This window comes from Rana temporaria, chromosome 12 (assembly GCF_905171775.1).
Source record: "Rana temporaria chromosome 12, aRanTem1.1, whole genome shotgun sequence".
In the NCBI taxonomy this organism is placed as follows: Eukaryota; Metazoa; Chordata; class Amphibia; order Anura; family Ranidae; genus Rana; species Rana temporaria.
In genome coordinates, this window is record NC_053500.1 from 14,760,874 (window position 1) to 14,782,679 (window position 21,806).

Genomic DNA, 21,806 nt, shown 5'->3' on the forward strand with positions numbered 1-21,806 from the left:
CTAATTTAAATGGCACACGCCCATTTAAATTGGCCCGCCTTGCGCCGGCGTAGTTTTCATCGCAAGTGCTTTGTGAATCAGGCACTTGCGATGAAAACTTGCGGCGGTGTAACGTATCTACGATACGTTACGCCGCCGCAGTTCTATGTGAATCTGGCCCTAAAAACCTTCTCATGAGTAAAGATGGTAAACAATAAAAACAATTAAAAAAAGTCACCCATACTGTACATTTCACATAGTAATATGTATAATAAGATTTATTTTTAAATAATAGAACTATTTGAAGGAGAACCAGCAGAATAAAAATATTGTTTTTTTATACACATATATATATATATTAAACAGAAAAACAACATGGGTGTTTTTGGAGAATTAGCCTGGAGCTGAAGTCCGCCTTGGTTCTTAACATACAGAATACAAGAAGCAGAGCCGTGCTCCGCAGCTACCAGATTTCAGCTTCTGTTCTCGGGGAAATGACACATGGAATCTGGTTGCTATGGAAAACCGCAGCAAGTCTCGTTCTAGTTGTCAGATAATGACACCAGGGATGGAGAACAAACATTGGGGGGGAATCAAGCTGGGTCATCTTCATCGCTCCAATCCGCAGGGGCATCTGTGCCAAAATAACGGTCCCCAAAATTACCTGCAATGAAAGACAGAGACAGTAATAGAAAGCAACTGCACACGGGTGTCGGGTTTACTAGGAGGTCACATGACAACTGGTCTGATGCCCAAACCATTCAAACTAGGTGTCAACCAAGGTGCCAATACCTATTCTCAAGTACTCGCCAATCTCAAGTACTCGCCAATACCAATTACCCGCTACCTATTTTTTGTGTCTTTATTGGAAAAGCATGTTAAAGGACCGCTTACATCAAAGAAAAAGAGCAAAAAACACATCCCCAGGTGACCAGGTTCTGGTGTTGAGAAATACCATCTGTGCCACCTGGAAAGCAAAGGATGGAAAGATGGATGAACCAGCTGGGATGAGGGATGTGGATGGTGATGTGCTGTGTATCTCCATATCCAGGAAGAGCCACTGGGCATCACCAGTCACGGCGGATCGTAAATGATGTCACCGGAAGTGGCGCCTCGCCAACCAGATCACTAGAACTGGGGACTCTTCTAGAAGTCTGGTTTCAAGGCACCACCTCTTTGTCAAGCCACTGTAGATGCTCTATTTCCTGCCTGTAAGCAGGGGCGGACTGACCATTCGGCCACTCGGGCACTGCCCGAGGGCCCCATGCCAAAAGGGGGACCCATCAGGGTTGCCTGCCTCAGTAAAACCAGGGATAGTATGTCAAAATCTGTGTTTTTAAAAAAAATCCCAAGATTATAGCTGCCCCACCAATCCAGTACATTTTCAGTGTGTGTATATTGTGTGTCTGTGTGTACATATTGTGTGTGTATACTGTGTGTGTGTGAACTGTGTGTGTATATTGTGTGTCTGTGTGTGTGTACATATTGTGTGTGTATACTGTGTGTGTGTGTATACTGTGTGTGTGTGTATACTGTGTGTGTGTACATATTGTGTGTGTATACTGTGTGTGTGTGTATACTGTGTGTGTATACTGTGTGTGTGTGTATACTGTGTGTGTGTACATATTGTGTGTGTATACTGTGTGTGTGTGTGTATACTGTGTGGCCCCATAATCTCCTATTGCCTGGGGGCCCCACAAGGTCTCCGTCCACCCCTGCCTGTAAGTTCCACTTTACAATTGTTGAACACCTGTATATACCTGCAACACTGCATGGCTATATTGATGACGTTTTTACATATGGATGTGTCACCACTAAGGGGTTTTGCTTCTTGCCCCCTGGGGGTCATGTAGGGTGGGCGCTGCTATTTACTGGATTCTATCAAGGCGATCATTGCATTCTTTATAATCATTTTTGTTTTATGTTTTGGATAAAATGATATATATTTGCTGTCTCTCTTACACATCTAATATATTTGCAAGGTCCTGAAAGCGGAGGTTCACCCAAATAACATCTATATCAGTCCAACTTCTTTATACTTCTAACATGTACAGTCCGCATTTTTTTTTTTTAGGCTGTACATACCTTCTAATATATATTTGCAATCCGGCTTCCGGGTACTTCTCCCCGCGGGAGTAGGCGTTTCTAGGCTGAGGAGGAATCGCCCAGATGATTGACATCCTTTCAAAAAAAGTTCCCCCCGGCGGATAAGGCCCCGCCCCCCGTATTGCGTAGGCGCATCACGAGTCACGGCGTTTCCGAAAGAACACGAACATGCAGAGCTGCGAGTCGGCTCTGTACGGCGCCTGCTGACAGCAGCCTGTCACACTCTATGAGAGTTTTCACAGCTGCAGGGGCTGGGCGATCAGCTTAGTGGTATGTACATTTAGGGCAGTACATGCCCAGAGACAAATACCCCCAACACAAGCAGTCTGGGTATTTGTTCCTGGGTCCATACTGCTCTAAACAAAAGTACCAGTAAGTGCACCACCCAACTAACAATGGGTGTGCCTGTGCCCTCCAGCCGCAGATAAACAACGGAGTGGGTGCTAAACTCCCAGTGTGAATGGGCCTTAACAGAAATCCAGAATCAAGATGGACTGGAAGAACAATGAAAGCTTTATTAAAAAAATGATAAAAATAGTATAAATCGGGATAAAAATAAGCTGAGTTTTCAGTGTTTTATTTTTGTGGTTGTGTGAATGGAGAGAATACTAATGTGAGCATTTGGAGAATTAGGCTCCTACCTATTCCAGGGATTATTCGGAACATGTCGTTGACTTTTTTGTCCACAGCGGTGGTTAGGATGCGCACACGTGGGAAGGCATAAGCCACGGAGTGGACGCCCAGCTCTGCCATGAGCAGCGACAGCAGAAATATCCTCTCTTCGGGAACTTCATGATCCTACCCAGAGAAAAAGACGTTACACAGTAGGCAAACATTTCAGTTCATCGGATTGTTCTCTACAATTCCCCAGTCTCGTCACAAGCTTACCAGCAAGACACGGACCGCCATCATGGCCGCTGCTCCTGTAGACACCGTGCAGTCCATGAGAATAACATGGTCCTCACTGATGTCCTTAGGAAGTCGCAGGTAATGCAGCTGAGGGTGAAATAAGGCAGAGAGAGAAAGCAATGATGTCAAAAGGGCACCCACCAAAAATCCTGCTAGGTGAATTATTCAATGGTCAATTCTAAGTCTCTCAGGGCACCGATGGCGAGATTTCCATGCCTACGTTCCCAGCTTTGCCTACCTACCTTAAGCACTACAACTGGCTTTCACTTATCCTGTTGCATTTTTTTATTTTACATTACTGGAAGTACATTACAGTACATTACTGAAAGACTAGTCCTCTCCTATAGAACAGGAACATAACTCACAAGTCAAGATTTAAGGAGCTGTGTCCGTCCATGGACAAAAAGAGAAATGCCCTTTCAAACTATTCTGCTAACCTTTCTATTTACAATAAAGACAACACAATGATAAATGTGTATACGTTGAGCTGATCACATCCTTATGCACACAACATATTATATATACACACATCTATACATATACTGTGTGTATATACACACAGGGCCGGATTTGCTCTCCCTGCCGCCCCAAGGCCAGGTTCTGCAATACACCCCCTCCCCGCCAACCGAACTCCCCCCCCTCCAAATCAACGGAGAATGGCAACCGGATGGCAGGGGCGGCACGGTTAGTTCAAATATTTTTTTTACTTTTTTATCAATTTTATTTTTATTTATTTGCAGCTTGTCGCTTACTTTTTTTTATTTTTGTATAATTTTCTTATTATTTTTCTTATTCTTTACTTTTTAATTACTTTTTTATTTTATTAATTTAATTATTATTTCTTATTATTTATTTATTTTTTTATCATTTTTTTTTCACTTTTTTGCTATCATACAGGAGAAAACAATTCCCTGTGTGATAGCAATTGTAGGTGACAGGTTCTCTTTTTTGACCATGTCACCTCCAAAACAGGAGTCCTAGCACTGTGCTAGAACTCCTGTCACAGCTGAGATGGGAAGAGCACAGCTCTCCCCTCTCTCTGTGTACATCGGCAGCAGGAACAGGAGACAGACTTGGTGGCCGGGGGGAGGACAGAGTCCCGAAGACAGAGCCAACAGAGAGAGGTATGTGGGGTGAGGCGACATCGCCGCAATCACTTGTTAACGAGCGAGCGGATTCCTCCATAACTTACCGCCCTTAACTGTATGTTACGGGCGTCGGGGGAATCCATGCCACTGCCGCCCCTTGGCGCCCTGCCGCCCCAAGGCCTGGCCTCAGTGGCCTTGTGGGAAATCTAGGCCTGTATACACATTATATATATATATATATATATATATATATATATATATATATATATATATATATATATGTAATAACACGCAAAATAAAACATTGGCAACCTAAAGAAGTTTTTCTGAGGTCCAATTGGCTATTGGGTTACCACCCTACGACCACCGGCACCGTGTTAATGAGTACCGCCACCACCCCACCCACCCACAGTGAGATAACGTGACCTCTGACCTCAGGCTCTCCAGTGCTGGGGTTGGTCTGAATAAGGATGGTTCCAATCCTCACGTCTTTGCACACGGCTCTTAACGCGGGTTCCATCGTCTCGCCAGCTCTCAGGATGGACACCCCGGTGATCTGATACAAAAGACACATGGTTTAGGCAGTGGCAAAGCTTTGTTGATCTGAACAATACTGACAGGTGTGTACAATAATACAGACCAATGAAATGGTCATTTTTAAATTGATTGGCTTTTCAGTCGATCGTAAAGTGCATAAAAATAGAGCGTGTGTCGCATTTTTCAATATTTTTATATACAATGAGTTATTTGTTTTAAGATTGAAGATAAATCGATCGCTGTGTGTGTGGCCGCCATTAGGGAAGCCGCTGCTCTGATCTGGAAGGCAGGGTCACAGCTCCAATACACAACATTACTGTGAATTTCATTAGGGATTTAGTAAATGACAAAGTTGAAAAGCCTTTTAAGGCTTGCTCTGGTACTGTGTGCCCATATATATATATATATTAACATGGCAGTGCTAGGAGGTTAGGACAGGGGTGTTAGGTGTGATTACCAGAACTATTTTGGAGATGTAATGAGAGCTCAAAACAGGAAGTAATGAGAGAATTGTCACTGGTTTCATCAATGATTATCCTCTGCAGGCGATTCTCTTATACCTTCAAGTGATATTAATGTCTTGTTTTTTAAATAACAAACATGTTATACTTACCTGCGCTGTGTAATGGCTTTGCCCTGATCCTCCTCTGCTAAAGGTACAGGCCGACTTTGCCGCATTGAGGGGCCAATGGACGGGGCCGTGTATTGTAAAATCTTGGATGAGAATCTTCTCCCCTCAGCCAGAACACTGAAGATGGGGCATGGCTGGGTCTTCCAGCATGACAATGCCCCAAAACATACCACCAAGGCAACAAAGGAGTGGCTCCAGAAGAAGCACATTAAGGTCATGGAGTGGATTATCCAATCTCCAGACGTTAATCCTATAGAAAATTTATGGAGGGAGCTGAAACTTCGAGTTGCCAAGCGACATTCAAGAAACCTTAAGGATTTAGGCCGGGTTCACACCTATGCCAATTGAGTGCGGCTTAAACCGCATCCAATTCACAAAACATTTTCTAAATACATTGTTTTCAATGAGGCTGGTTCACACACTGCGCATTGCCGAAAAAACGTGTGCGTTTTCTAGGCTTGGCGGTGCGGCTCAGGTGCGAATTCAGGCCCATTATCTTCTATGGGCACGCATCTGATTCGCAGATGTGTTCATTTCTCTTTAGGATTTGTCTCATTCACCTCAATACACTTCCCCCTCCCCCTCCCCTCTACCAGGTCTCCGAATTCGCAGCTAAAACGGAGCTGATCTGCTGAACACTTCTCTGATCTCTCTGCAGAGATAAAAGAGCTGAAATTCGCCCTGCACTAGTGTGATTCCGGCCTCAGAGAAGATCTGTAAAGAAGAGAGGACCAAAATCCCTCCTGGGATGTGTGGAGACCTGATCACCAACTACAAGAAACGTCTGACCTCTGTGCTTCCCAACAAGGGTTTCTCCACCGACAACAAGAAACGTCTGACCTCTGGGCTTCCCAACAAGGGTTTCTCCACCAACTACAAGAAACGTCTGACCTCTGGGCTTCCCAACAAGGGTTTCTCCACCAACTACAAGAAACGTCTGACCTCTGTGCTTCCCAACAAGGGTTTCTCCACCAACTACAAGAAACGTCTGACCTCTGTGCCTCCCAACAAGGGTTTCTCCACCAACTACAAGAAACGTCTGACCTCTGTGCCTCCCAACAAGGGTTTCTCCACCAACTACAAGAAACGTCTGACCTCTGTGCCTCCCAACAAGGGTTTCTCCACCAACTACAAGAAACGTCTGACCTCTGTGCCTCCCAACAAGGGTTTCTCCACCAACTACAAGAAACGTCTGACCTCTGTGCTTCCCAACAAGGGTTTCTCCACCGACTACAAGAAACATCTGACCTCTGTGCTTCCAACAAGGGTTTCTCCACCAACTACAAGAAACGTCTGACCTCTGTGCCTCCCAACAAGGGTTTCTCCACCAACTACAAGAAACGTCTGACCTCTGTGCTTCCCAACAAGGGTTTCTCCACCAACTACAAGAATCGTCTGACCTCTGGGCTTCCCAACAAGGGTTTCTCCACCAACTACAAGAAACGTCTGACCTCTGTGCTTCCCAACAAGGGTTTCTCCACCAACTACAAGAAACGTCTGACCTCTGGGCTTCCCAACAAGGGTTTCTCCACCAACTACAAGAAACGTCTGACCTCTGTGCTTCCCAACAAGGGTTTCTCCACCAACTACAAGAAACGTCTGACCTCTGTGCCTCCCAACAAGGGTTTCTCCACCAACTACAAGAAACGTCTGACCTCTGTGCCTCCCAACAAGGGTTTCTCCACCAACTACAAGAAACGTCTGACCTCTGTGCCTCCCAACAAGGGTTTCTCCACCAACTACAAGAAACGTCTGACCTCTGTGCCTCCCAACAAGGGTTTCTCCACCAACTACAAGAAACGTCTGACCTCTGTGCTTCCCAACAAGGGTTTCTCCACCGACTACAAGAAACATCTGACCTCTGTGCTTCCCAACAAGGGTTTCTCCACCAACTACAAGAAACGTCTGACCTCTGTGCCTCCCAACAAGGGTTTCTCCACCAACTACAAGAAACGTCTGACCTCTGTGCTTCCCAACAAGGGTTTCTCCACCAACTACAAGAATCGTCTGACCTCTGGGCTTCCCAACAAGGGTTTCTCCACCAACTACAAGAAATGTCTGACCTCTGTGCCTCCCAACAAGGGTTTCTCCACCAACTACAAGAAACGTCTGACCTCTGTGCTTCCCAACAAGGGTTTCTCCACCAACTACAAGAAACGTCTGACCTCTGTGCCTCCCAACAAGGGTTTCTCCACCAACTACAAGAAACGTCTGACCTCTGTGCTTCCCAACAAGGGTTTCTCCACCAACTACAAGAAACGTCTGACCTCTGTGCTTCCCAACAAGGGTTTCTCCACCGACTACAAGAAACATCTGACCTCTGTGCTTCCCAACAAGGGTTTCTCCACCAACTACAAGAAACGTCTGACCTCTGTGCCTCCCAACAAGGGTTTCTCCACCAACTACAAGAAACGTCTGACCTCTGTGCTTCCCAACAAGGGTTTCTCCACCAACTACAAGAATCGTCTGACCTCAGTGCTTCCCAACAAGGGTTTCTCCACCAACTACAAGAAATGTCTGACCTCTGTGCCTCCCAACAAGGGTTTCTCCACCAACTACAAGAAACGTCTGACCTCTGTGCTTCCCAACAAGGGTTTCTCCACCAACTACAAGAAACGTCTGACCTCTGTGCCTTCCAACAAGGGTTTCTCCACCAACTACAAGAAACGTCTGACCTCTGTGCTTCCCAACAAGGGTTTCTCCACCAACTACAAGAAACGTCTGACCTCTGGGCTTCCCAACAAGGGTTTCTCCACCAACTACAAGAAACGTCTGACCTCTGTGCTTCCCAACAAGGGTTTCTCCACCACCTACAAGAAACGTCTGACCTCTGGGCTTCCCAACAAGGGTTTCTCCACCAACTACAAGAAACGTCTGACCTCTGGGCTTCCCAACAAGGGTTTCTCCACCACCTACAAGAAACGTCTGACCTCTGGGCTTCCCAACAAGGGTTTCTCCACCAACTACAAGAAACGTCTGACCTCTGGGCTTCCCAACAAGGGTTTCTCCACCAACTACAAGAAACGTCTGACCTCTGTGCTTCCCAACAAGGGTTTCTCCACCAACTACAAGAAACGTCTGACCTCTGTGCCTCCCAACAAGGGTTTCTCCACCAACTACAAGAAACGTCTGACCTCTGTGCTTCCCAACAAGGGTTTCTCCACCAACTACAAGAAACGTCTGACCTCTGTGCCTTCCAACAAGGGTTTCTCCACCAACTACAAGAAACGTCTGACCTCTGGGCTTCCCAACAAGGGTTTCTCCACCAACTACAAGAAACGTCTGACCTCTGTGCCTCCCAACAAGGGTTTCTCCACCAACTACAAGAAACGTCTGACCTCTGGGCTTCCCAACAAGGGTTTCTCCACCAACTACAAGAAACATCTGACCTCTGTGCCTTCCAACAAGGGTTTCTCCACCAACTACAAGAAACGTCTGACCTCTGGGCTTCCCAACAAGGGTTTCTCCAACTACTAAGTCATGTTTTCCTTGGGGATCAAATAATTACTTTACTCACTGCAACTCAATTTATAACATTTGTATTGTGTTTTTTTCTGGATTTTTTGTTGATCTTCTGTCTCTATCATATAAAATACATCTATGATAAAAATGATAGACCCTTCATTTCTATGCAAGTGGGAAAACTTACAAAATCTGCAGGGGATCAAATAATTATTTCCCCACTGTAAGAGGGAGGCTGTTGCACGCATAAAGGTAAAAGCCTTGTGCCTTTACAAACACGTTCAGCTCCCCTGAACATCACTGAGACACTTAAAAGTAATGTCACCTGTGATGGTGTCACCGGTGGCATCTTTGCAGCCACAAGATTGCTGTAGAGAGCTCTCACGGCTTCTATGGCATTGCTCCCTCATTGGGCAAAGCTGTGCAGAATGAAAGTCACTCACCATGGAGGGAGCAGAAATGGAGCAACAACTTACCGGTTCAGTCAATGAGCAGGCCACACTGCAGGACAAGCTAACCTGAGTGATCTCTTAGCGATCATGTCACTAACAAATTGCAGTCAGCGACAGATCACCGATCTAACTTCATAGAGAAGCAACAGAGGTTTTAAAATAGGTTTCCTAGAATACACAAAAAACTGCCTACTTTCTCTATGGTCTCTCTTTGCACATCTAGCTTGCTACAGAAGACCAGATAAGATTTAAATGTCTTATAAAGATGTAATTTGTAAGGGGCCCCAAGTGACAAGATTCATTCTGGTGCTATTCTAAATCGGCCGGCTTAATTGATTTGGATCATGTGGGCGTGTTTTATGTAAATGTGCTGTGACCCGACGTGATTGACGTTTTTCCCGAATGGCGTATGCACCGTCCGTGGAATTTCCCAGTGTGCATTGCTCCAAAGTACGCCGCAAGGACGTCATTGGTTTCGATGTGAACGTAAATGACATCCAGCCCCATTCACGGACGACTTACGCAAACGACGTAACTTTTTCAAATTTCGACGCGGGAACGACGGCCATACTTAACATTGTTACGCCGCACTTATGCCACCATATAGCAGGGGTAACTATACGCCGGGAAAAGCCCAACGTAAACGGCGTAACTTTACTGCGTCGGCCGGGCGTACGTTCGGGAATTCGCGTATCTACCTAATTTGCATACTCAAGGCGGAATTCGACGGAAGCGCCACCTAGCGGCCAGCGTAAAAATGCAGTTACGATCCGACGGCGTAAGAGACTTACGCCTGTCGGATCTAACAGATATCTATGCGTAACTGATTCTAAGAATCAGGCGCATAGATATGACGGCGTATCTCCTCTAAGAATCTGGGCCTCTGTGTGCCCAACGCCTCCACTTCACAAAATACCCCAACAGAGCCACTCACCCGTTTCCCATCATACGTCCTTCCTTCATACTCGTGTCCTTGCGGGGTCTGAACGGTGAAGCTCTGCAGAAAGAGGAGACGGGTCATTAGGAAGGGAGACCGTTCACATAGAAAACAATGCACAGTCACCAATTGAGAGCCGGTCACACTCGCCTGTCATGGGATTTGGATGCGGTAAAAAACACATCCGATTTTCACATATGTGAACCCGGCCTTATTGGTTGAACTAGATGGGCTTGTGTCTCTTTTCTAATTGTATAACTTTGGAAACACACTAAAAAATGTCTCCTATATACCTTGGTCATAACTCATATACACCAGGACACATTGTTCCCAGTCATCTTGCCAGGACTGGTTGTTAGCTTGGCAGATGGTCAAATGGGGTATTTTCTTTGTGTTCCAGTCTTTACTGTGTTATCTAATCCCATCCCTTGTTTTCCTGTAGCCATAGGCCCCTTTCACACAGGGATGGATCCGCTTTCAGCGGTCCGCCAGCTCAGCGGGAGATCTTTCAGCTGATCCACGCTGAGCCGGCGGATGACAGGTCACTCTCTGCTCACTGAGCGGGGAGGGGCTTGTCCAGCGCCGCGGTCTCCTATGAAGAGATCGGACGAAAACGGACAGCATGTCCATTTTCATCAGATCTCACCCGATCCGATCCGCCATGGACGTATCGCCATCCGTCTGTTTTTAGCGGACAGGATCAGGTCGGATGTCAGCGGACATGTCACCGCTGACATCCGACGCTCCATAGAGATGTATGGAGCGGCCGTTCAGGTCCGCCAACAAAAATGACAGGCGGACCTGAACGGTTGACCGTGTGAAAGGGGCCTTAAAAGATCACTAAAGTAAATAAAAATAAATAAATAATAACAAACATCTTATACTTACCTCCACTGCGCAGCTCGTTTTGCACAGAGTGGGCCCGAACCTGGTCTTTTGGGGACCCCTCGGGGGCTGTCTCGGCTCCCCCCCGCAAGGACTCAACGCCTACATGCGAGCGAGCTTGCATGGTGTTGAGTTCTTGCGGGCGTGCTCCCGTGATACAGCCGGCGGCCATAGCCGCCGACTGTATCACTCGGCCCTGCCCCACGGTGCGCCGCGTCATTGGATGTGAGTGACAGCAGCGCGAGCCAATGACTGCGCTGCTTTCAATCAACCAATGAATGAGCCGGGAAGACAGCCGAGAAGCCTGCTCGTTCACAGCACGGGACTTTCGAGGAGTCAGGTAAGTAAGGGGGGAAGGGGAGGGGGGTTCTAATCCGCAGATGTTTTTTCACCTTAATGCATAAAATGCATTAAGGTGAAAAAACTTTTACTTTCACAACCCCTTTAAGGGATAAGTCCACCTTTACAAAATAAAATAATAAATGCACATTTTTTGTAGCCACTTATTATTATTTTTTCAGCGCCATGGTAGTTTATTGAGAACTACAAGCCGACAGCCTCAAAGGCTTCTGGACTTTGTAGTGTTCCCATTTACAGAACATTCTGAATGGATGTTACGGCCTGGTGGGCGGAGCCACGCACGGCCACATCTTTTTTTAGATTGTGACAGCTAGTCGGGAGAGAAGATCCCCCGGGGTGTCGGGGGCCGGTGCGTATGTAACATGTCACATCCTGAACATAGGTGTACATGTTGCAAAAGGTGAACTTTAAAGTGAGACTGTGTTCCAGAAAAGAAAACAAAGGAGGACTGTGGGCGTGGCAACACAGGTATGTTGCTCTAACACACATTGAATCATGTTCTCTGCAGATTTCTTATTAAACTGACACTTAGTATTATGAATGTAACATTTTATAGCTATTACTGATTTGGATACCAGTCTCTCCTTTAGTGTAGGCATTAGCTAGCATTACTCCATTTACTAATACTCACCCTGAAGGGCAGGAAAGATAGCGCATACTCAATAAGAAGCCTCATTAGTCGCCGTGAGTAAAAGATGAATTCATCCCGACTCGTCTCCCGGTTCCTGATTGGGAAGAAATAAACATACATTAGAGATAACTTCAGTGATTGGAAGCAGGGGCGGACTGACAACTCATGGGGCCCCCGGGCAATAGAAGATTATGGGGCCCCCCGGGCTTACAGATGGCCACCACGCCAGGAGGCAGTGCAGCTAAAATCTCGGGATTTTCACATCAAAAGCATGTCGGTTTCGGACATATCAGGGAGAGATGTAAAAAAAAAATGTAGATTTTTACATACTGTCCCTGGTTTTACTGATGGGGCCCCCTAGTGGCATGGGGCCCGGGTGCCTCAATGGTCAGTCCACCCCTGATTGGAAGATATATATTAATGGTGAGCTCTGGCGTGTTCGCACACTCCACATGCAGAGCCCGCCAGGAAGTCGGCACTGCGCTGCGCTAATCACGGGCATGGAGACATTGCCCCGATGCGCGGCTGCAGAGATCGGGAAATGTCTCACTGCCTGTGATTAGCGCAGCACAGACTTCCTGGTGGGCTCTGCATGTGGAGTGTGCGAACACGCCAGAGCACACCCTTAATATATATATACCGTACTAGGGTTGATTTAATAAAACTGGAGACTGAAAAATCTGGTACAGCTGTGCATGGTAGCCAATCAGCTGCACCAGATTTTGCACTCTCTAGTTTTAGTAAATCACCCCCACAGTATTGCTGGGGATTAGAACTACGAAGGGTAAAGAAAAGCTGCACGGAAATCACCTACCTAATTATTGTGTGCATGACGTTCACTTGTGGCGTCTCCTCCAAAACGCTCAGCGTCCGTGGGAGAGGCTGTGATTGGTGGGCAGATGCCAGCGCCGCCCTAGTGGTAGAACAGAGACAGATGTTGCACACCAGCCAGACATTAAGCTGAAGAGCACACTGCAAGTCTTAACCATTTGTCATTCACATGCAAGTGACACTCCATATGCTACATGCAGCTTCATCCAATATATTTGATTCGTTATAAGAACAAAAAAAAACCCATATCACCAAATCCCACCCGATTACAAGTCTGCTCCTGCAGGGTAATGGAACAAATCAAGCTAAACTGATATCTTAGTTATGGGATGAGAAATAGTGATAATGCTGAGCACTGTGGGGAGAGATTTACTAAAACTGGAGAGTGCAAAATCTGGTGCAAGCTCTGCATAGAACCAAGTCGCTTCCATTTTGTTTTCTTTTTTGTCAAAGTTTAATTGAACAAGCTGAAGTTAGAAGCCGATTGGCTACCGTGCACAGCTGTACCAGATTTTGTACGCTTCGGTTTAAAGGGTAAGTTCACCTTTACCAAAAAACTGCTGAACACGCACCATTTCAAACCCACCTTCAGTGTGAACGTACCCTCAGGCACTGGGAGCACATGTCGCATGACGTGGGCCCCCCTGCCCCAAAGCACCCACCTAACCCCCCATGTTGAGGGCATGTGGACTGGTATAGTCGGGGGGGGGGGGGGCGTTCGCTCGTCCCCTCCCTTTTCCTGACCTGCCGGGCTGCGTCAGAGCCGTCCTAACTGGTCGAACACAAGTCCGACTTTGAAAAAGGTTCCTCCTCCACCTCGGTCCAGCTTTGATCCTTCTTCAGCCCATTGAATATCATTGAAGTCGGATCATCGTCTTAACTAATGCAACTTTGGCATGTGACTTGTGCTCTGAGGATCTTGAGGGGAACCCCACACCAAATAAAAATTACACAAAAACCTGTGTGCTGTTTTTTATTTTTTATTTTAGGTGAATGGGTAGGGGTACAATGTACCCCATACTCATATATATATGGTGGGGGGCCTGGATCTGGGGGCCGCTTGTTAAAGGGGGCTTCCAAATTCCGATAAGCGCCCCTGCATGCAGACCCCATTAACATGGAGACAATGTGCTTTGGGGTGGGGGCGCAGGCCCCCCCTCCCCTAAAGCACCTACCCCAACCCCCCCCATGTTGAGGGCATGTGGCCTGGTATGGTCCAGGGGGGGAGGCCTTTGCTCGTCCCGTCCCTTTTTCTGACCTGCCGTACTGCGTCCTCGGATAAGGGTCTGGTATTGATTTTGGGGGGGGGGGGCCCACTGTTTTTTAGCGTGGGGGATCCCCTTAAAATCCATACCAGATCGATGGGTCCAGTATGATCATGGAGGCGTTACCCCAAGTAATTTTTTTTTTTTATTATTTGGTGTGGAGTTTCCCCTAAAGATTCATACCAGACTCAAAGGGCCTGGTATTGTCGGGATCAAAGTCAGATCCCATTCATTGAAGTCCAATGGAAGTAAGACTTCAAGTCGCAGGGCAAAGCCGGATCCACAGTGGTACAACTGTCATGTCTTACCAGTATGAGGCTGGGTTCACACTTGTCCTACAAACGGTCCTACATTGGGAGCCTCATGTAGCATGACGTGTGAAAATCAATGTTTCCCTATGAGAGCTGTCTTAACTGGTCCTACACAAGTCGGTCCGACTTTGAAAATGCTCCCTGTACTACTTTTGGTCCTATATTGATCCTACTTCAGCCCATTGAATATCATTGAAGTCGGACCAAAGTAGTATCCTGTTCATGAAAGTAGGATAAATGTAGGACCAATGTAGCAGAGCAAAGTAGGATGGAAGTAGTGTAGTAGTGTGAACCCAGCCTCAGGCTGGGTTCACACTACTACACTACTTTGATCCTACTTTGCTCTGCTACATTGGTCCTACACTGATCCTACATTGGTCCTACATCGGTCCTACATTGATCCTACATTGGTCCTACATCCATCCTACTTTCATGAACAGGATACTACTTTGATCCGACTTTGTGATAGTCTGACTTGTTCTTTGACCAATCAAAACAATCCCAGAGTGAGATAAATTCCTTTTACTGCTGCTGTAATCACAAGTAGGATGTCAAAAGTCGGATGGTTAGGACAAGGCTCCTACTTTGGTCCGACTTCAATGATATTCAATGGGCTGAAGTAGGATCAATGTAGGACCAAAAGTAGTACAGGGAGCATTTTCAAAGTCGGACCGACTTGTGTAGGACCAGTTAAGACAGCTCTCATAGGGAAACATTGATTTTCACACGTCATGCTACATGAGGCTCCCAATGTAGGACCGTTTGTCGGACAAGTGTGAACCCGGCCTCAGTCAGGCTTCATGAGGTATCTAAATGGCCTACACCTGTAGCAAGAACATTATTCATCTTCAGTCAGAGCTGGATGCTCCGTTTGTATCTACAAACACTCCTTACCTGCATAGGCAGTTTTTTTCTTTCCGTAAAGGTGAACTTACCCTTTAAGTTAGTGGTTCTCAACCTCAGTACCCCCAACAGGCCATGTTTTGGGAATCTCTCTCAGATAAAAAAGCTGTCAAAAATACCACGCCATTGATTTAAAGCACATGTGCAAGATAAAGGAAAACCTGCAAACATGGCCTGTTGGGGGTACTTGAGGACAGGGATGAGAACCACTGCTTTAAGTAAAATAACCACATTGCTATGCATGTCCCCCATTCTTGGGCTTGTTGATTGGCTGGAGGACGTTGGAGGTTGGGAATTTGACATATGCCGCTATACCCAGAAGGATGTCCATGGTGGCCGAAACAGGGATCAAGATGGGGGTGAGAAAAGTAATGGATGTCTGCATTGTAATGGCATAAAGGGGTGTTACTTGCGTCTTTAACCTTAACGTATTCTGGAAAAAAATAGATAGGCTGCCATTGCTGAAAATACTACCTGCCTGGTTGTCTCTGGTTTACATACTTTCTAGGTCACTAACCTAAAACAAGCATGCAGCCACTCAATTTCTAAATTCAAAGTTCTTATTTTTTGTGAGTCCAAAAACAATGAAACCAGGAGGACCAACTAGGCAAATAGTCAGCGATGGCTTCCCCTGAATTTTTCCTCCAGGAAACCATAGAATCAATCAATGTACATTTCTTTTGATCAGAACTTAATCTAGACACTCAGATTGTACAATCTTGTTTAGCCCTGGTTCACACTGGGTACGATTTGGAACGATTTGAGATGCGATTTGACATGTCAAATCGCATCTCAAATCGGCGGCAATTGTCGGCAATGGCACTGTCCTAATCAGTGCGACGCCGCATCTGCGATTTCAAAAAGTAGTTCCTGTACTACTTTTTGCGATTTCGAGCCGCGATTTACATTAAATTGCGGCCGAAATCGCGGCAAAATCGCGGCCGCGAAATCGCGGTAAAATCGCGCATTTTACCGCGATTTTGAATTCGCAGCAGTGTGAACCTAGGCTTAATCTTCCAACAACTATGTAGTGTGAGGGCCTGCCTGGGTACGGAATAGATGGATTGTCGAGGTGAGCCTTCACATTACATAGTTCTGGTAGATCTAAAAGAGATTGGTCAGCCTTAAGCTGCTTATACATCAGAGATATGCAATTAGCGGACCTCCAGCTGTTGCAAAACTACAAGTCCCATCATGCCTCTGGATGTCATGCTTGTGGCTGTCAGAGTCTTGTTATGCCTCATGGGACTTGTAGTTCTGCAACAGCTGGAGGTCCGCTAATTGCATATCCCTGTTATACGTGGTGTGAGTTGCAACCCAACCAGTGAGAGATCATCTGAGATTTTCCACCATGCTGGAAAAAAATCTTCTACAGGAAGATGAAATGGTTCTTTCCTGTTCAGGGAACGCCACATGGCTCAAGTCATCCATCACCCTGAAGCCTCGTACACACGAATGGGATTCTCGGCGGTAAAAAGTCCGCCGGGAAAGCCGAGAACCTGCTCGGTAACTTTCCCCCCCTACACACGACAGAAAACTGCCATGAGAGCTTTTGGTCGGGAATAAGGATGAGCTCCAGCGTGTTCGCATAGAACACGTGCAGAGCCCGCCAGGAAGTGAGCACGGCGCTGCGCTAATCACAGCCAGGGAGACATTGTCCCGATGCTCGGCTGCAGGGATCGTGAAATGTCTCCCTGGCTGTGATTAGCACAGCGCCGTGCTCACTTCCTGGCGGGTTCTGCATGTGTTCTATGCGAACACGCCTGAGCTCATCCTTAGTCGGGAATCCCGGCCGTCGCAGCGTTTCCCGTTTCCATCGCAGCGTTTCCCACAGGAAAACTGCCGGGTTAAAAACTGCCGGGAATCCCGCCGGGAAAAGAGAACTGGTTCTCTTTTTTTTTCCCGGCAGTTTTCCTATGAGAAACACTGCGATGGAGCATACACACGGCCGGGATTCCCGACCAAAAGCTCTCATGGCAGTTTTTCCGACGGGAAAACCGGTCGTGTGTACGAGGCTGGAGAAAGAAGAGAGGCTTTTAGCAACAGTTGCTTCTGATGTGACCTCTGACATTGGAGAAAATAGGACTTGTGCCCGTTATACACGGAAAACCAAATTCCAGGTCACATCCCTTTTCCAGCATGCTGGGAAAACCTTGTCAGCTGACTCTCCCGCACTCTTATACAAGCGTTGCAAATCTCACACACAGCTTGCAGTGAACAGACCGGCTTGGCAAAGAAGAACACTTCCATGTGAGTTAGTGGCTGTGAAAGGTAGCCTGCTCCGGGATGAGCCAATCACTGCGGGGCACACACACACAAAAAGCGTTAATGGAAATGAAGACACACGCAGGCTGAACGCCGTTCTCACATGTCCCAGCGGAGTTTCCTCTGACCAGAACACACACAGGAAGAGATGGGATGGGTACCGACCACACATGGAAAAATAAAGGAGAGGAGGGAATAGTGAGAGGGGGAGACAAGATGGCTGCAGTCCTGCCAACCCACACCACCTCACAGCTCATGACTTCTCCATCTATCTCATTTATGTAGGTCTCCTCTCTTCGTTCTCTAATAAATGTGCCCCAGATGCTCTGGCCAGCTTCAAGGATGTGAGACCCCCCCCTGTGGATGATGGAACCTATAGGGGGTTATTTACTAAAACTAAAGAGTGCAAAATCTGGTGTAACTCTGCATAGAAACCAATCAGTGTCCAGGTTTTATTGCCAAAGCTTAACCGCTTGCCGACCACCTCACGTGGGAGTATGGTGACAGAGTGGCTCTTCTGCGCTGGATCATGTATCCAATATGTGATTCAGCGCTTCCAGGTAGGGGGGGTGCACGTGCACGCGCGCACCACCTGTGCTGCGATTAGTGAGAGCACAAGCCGATCGGTGGGTGCCGGCCAATGGATGGTGGAGATATGCTACACCCGCATATATTTACGCCGAGGTACGTGGATCTGGCCCGATATTCCCTTTGGAAGTATCTCACCAAAAATTTGATTTGTGTTGCAGGGGATACCCAAAATCAGATTTGCAGTGCAGACTTCTGGGAAAATCAGTAAGCCAATCACACAAGCAGGAAATTACATTTTTGGTGGCCATATTGCATTTTACAGAAAATTACAGCCCTGCAGATGGAAACGGAAAGGTAATTTTTTAATAACATTCAATTCCATCATGACTTGTGTAAGCATGCAAGTATATCCTATAATATTATTATTATTATTATTTGCTGTTTTGTTCCCATGGAAGTGGATTTACCCTTCAACATTTGCAACTTTGTTAAATTATTTTATATATTGTTTTTTACATTTAAAGGCAGGCCAAGCTGTCCAGCAAAATGTGACAGTTCGAGGTCCTGGAACAAACCATAAACACAGCTGAGGGGGGGGGGGGGGGGGGCATGGTTGGAAGGGTATGTCCAGTGGTCACCTTTTATACCCATGATTGGATTTTTTTAAAGGTAGTATTCCCCCCCTGCATTTGATGCATACCTGGACTAACAAAACACAGTTGCTGCAACTGCCCCCTGTAACTGTCACTTTTATTGTGGACAGCTTGGCCTTCATGTAACTATTGCAAAAGAAAAAAAGAAAAATAATATATATACACACACTGTTATATATATATATATATATATATATATATAAAAAGGCATGGGAGTTTATAGAGTGAATACAGTCATGGCATTTATTATCCACACAGAATCACCAGATCCCGATACCCCAGGCAAGTGTCCAGTTGTGTTTAGTGTCAAATATATAATTTGATGTGACACTTTGTATACACACACATTTGTGAATGTTGTTAGTTCTCTAGTTTTTTTCCGGTTTAGTTGAACTGATCGTAAACGAAAGTCTGTACTTAAAATAGAGGTGAAGGTGCAGTGTCCGAGCCGAGCGTAGGTGACACAGATGAGGGTTTCCTGTATGGCGTGCGGGGGAGGGAAAGAGAGCTATGAGAGGAAGGAGGGGGCAATTTCCTGCCCTTATCTTTGCCGGACCCACAGTGGAAAATATCTGCCCCCCCCCCACAGACACCTTTAACCAAACTGATGAGAGGAATCAAGAGCCGTGTCTAGCGTGAGAGAGAGCGAAATAAATTCTCCAGCCCAACAGCGAAACTTCTATAGCACTATCAACCTTCCTGTAATATGTACAGACTGAGCCTGACACCCTCATAGTTCCAGCCCGACTCCCTCATAGCTCCAGCCCGACGCCCTCATAGCTCCAGCCCGACGCCCTCATAGCTCCAGCCCGACTCCCTCATAGCTCCAGCCCGACGCCCTCATAGCTCCAGCCCGACGCCCTCATAGCTCCAGCCCGACGCCCTCATAGTTGGGGCCCAACGCCCTCATAGCTCCGGCCCGATGCCCTCATAGCTCCGGCCCGATGCCCTCATAGCTCCGGCCCGACGCCCTCATAGCTCGGGACTGACTCCCTCATAGCTCGGGCCTGACTCCCGCATAGCTCGGGCCTGACTCCCGCATAGCTCGGGCCTGACTCCCTCATAGCTCGGGCCTGACTCCCTCATAGCTCGGGCATGACATTCTATGCGTTTTGAATGCTGATAAAAAAGCACTGGAACACGTGGTGTGAACTAGCACTAAAAATAAGTGCCTATACTGTTTCAAATCCAGTAATACGCTGTCTCACCCTGCTCTGCACATGCTCAGTTGCTCTCTATTCTCGGCACTGTGCTTAAAATCAGAGCCACTAGAGGCTGATCTCCTGACAGCTTTAAGATTTACTGTTGCTGAAGGGGGAAGAAAGCAACAGGAATGACACAGACTGTGCAGGGAGAACACAGATTAGGGAGAGAGAAAAGAAAATCAGGGAGAGGTGACAGGACAAACTCTGCTGCCAGGGAGACACAAAAAGAGTTCAACTTACAGGGATAGGCCCGGATTCACAAAGCACTTACGCCAACGTATCTCGAGATACGCCGCGTAAGTGCAAATATGCACCGTCGTATCTATGAGCCGTGCCCACAAACTGAGATACGCCTAAAATAGGCTTCATCCGACCGACGTAACTTGCCTATGCCGGCGTATCGTGAGCGCATATTTACGCTGGACGCAAGTGGCGCTCCCATTGATTTCCTATTCAAATATGGAAATGAGGGAGATACGTTGTTTCACGAACGTACTTGTGCCCGGTGCATAATATACGCGGTTTGTGTAAGTCGTACGTCTGGCGTAAAGTTATTCCCCATATATGAGGCGCAACTCATGCTAAGGTATGGACCACAGCCGTCGTATTTTACGTCGTTTACGTAGTACGTGAATAGGGCTGGGCGTAGGTTACGTAGAAAGTTACAGGAGGAGGCGGAGACAAGACGAGTCACCCTGCACAAGGAGAGAGAACAGACCTGTGGGAGGGGCCCAACAGGTCACACCCACTACATTCTGCCTGCAGAAAGCTACATGAGGGGGCGGAGACAAGACGAGTCACCATGCACAAGGAGAGAAAGCAAAGCTGTGGGAGGGGCCCAGCAGGCCTCGCCCACTACAGGCTGTCTGCATAAAACTACAGGAGGGGGCGGAGACAAGACAAGTCACCCTGCACAAGGAGAGAGAGCAAAGCTGTGGGAGGGGCCCAACAGGTCACACCCACTACATTCTGCCTGCAGAAAGCTACATGAGGGGGCGGAGACAAGACGAGTCACCATGCACAAGGAGAAAAAGCAAAGCAGTGGGAGGGGCCCAGCAGGCCTCGCCCACTACAGACTGTCTGCATAAAACTACAGGAGAAGGCAGAGACAAGACCAGTCACCCTGCACAAGGAGAGAGAGCAGCAGTGACTGGTCTGTATTACAGGAAACTCCCACACAGAGGCAAAGGGCAGAAGTTGCTGCACAGATCTGAAAGGAATACACAAAGCACACCAAAGCACACCAAGGAAGAATACACATACCTCTAGGTAGATTCAGGTAGAATGCCGCAACTTTGCGGCGGCGTAGCTTAAGGAATTTAGGCTACGCCGCCGTAAGTTAGCTAGGCTAGTAATGATTCACAATGTACTTTCCTGCTAAGTTACGACGGCGTAGCCTAAATCGGCGGGCGTAAGGGCGCCTAATTCAAATGTCTTGGAGGGGGGCGTGTTTTATGGTAACGTTTTTGACGTTTTTTTTTTTACTGCGCATGCACCGGACGACTACATTTCCCAGTGTGCATTGCGGCTAAGTACGCCGCACGAGCCTATTGATTTCGACGTGGATGTAAACTACGTAAATCCCGATTCGCGGACGACTTACGCAAACCACGTAAAAAATTTGAATCTCGCGGCGGGAACGGTGGCCATACTTAACATTACTATTCCACTAGGGCCTAGCTCTAACTTTACGCTGCCTATCTCTTACGTAAACGGCGTAAAAAAGTACTGCGTCGGCCGGGCGTACGTTCGTGAATCGGTGTATCTCCTAATTTGCATAATCTACGCCGACCGCAATGGAAGCGCCACCTAGCGGCCATCCGAAATATTGCAATCTAAGATAGGACGGCGCAAGCCGTCGTATC

General features: G+C 47.1%; 1 protein-coding gene across 5 annotated transcripts in view; it reads right to left on the bottom strand.

The window, feature by feature from the left end:
* Positions 1-225: 225 nt before the first annotated feature.
* UCKL1 (uridine-cytidine kinase 1 like 1) overlaps positions 226-21,806 on the bottom strand; it is a 39,308-nt gene continuing 17,727 nt past the window's right edge. For 4 of the 5 annotated variants that reach the window (XM_040331737.1, XM_040331738.1, XM_040331734.1 and 1 more), the window contains exons 8-15: positions 17,656-17,675; positions 12,792-12,890; positions 11,978-12,071; positions 10,099-10,161; positions 4,516-4,638; positions 2,974-3,081; positions 2,727-2,883; positions 226-643 (exon numbers count right to left, since the gene is read on the bottom strand). In XM_040331737.1, the coding sequence (XP_040187671.1) occupies positions 573-643; positions 2,727-2,883; positions 2,974-3,081; positions 4,516-4,638; positions 10,099-10,161; positions 11,978-12,071; positions 12,792-12,890; positions 17,656-17,675 (735 nt within the window). In that variant the 3' untranslated portion in view covers positions 226-572. The remainder of the gene's footprint in view (positions 644-2,726; positions 2,884-2,973; positions 3,082-4,515; positions 4,639-10,098; positions 10,162-11,977; positions 12,072-12,791; positions 12,891-17,655; positions 17,676-21,806) is intronic. The other variant, XM_040331736.1, reaches the window with a different exon arrangement.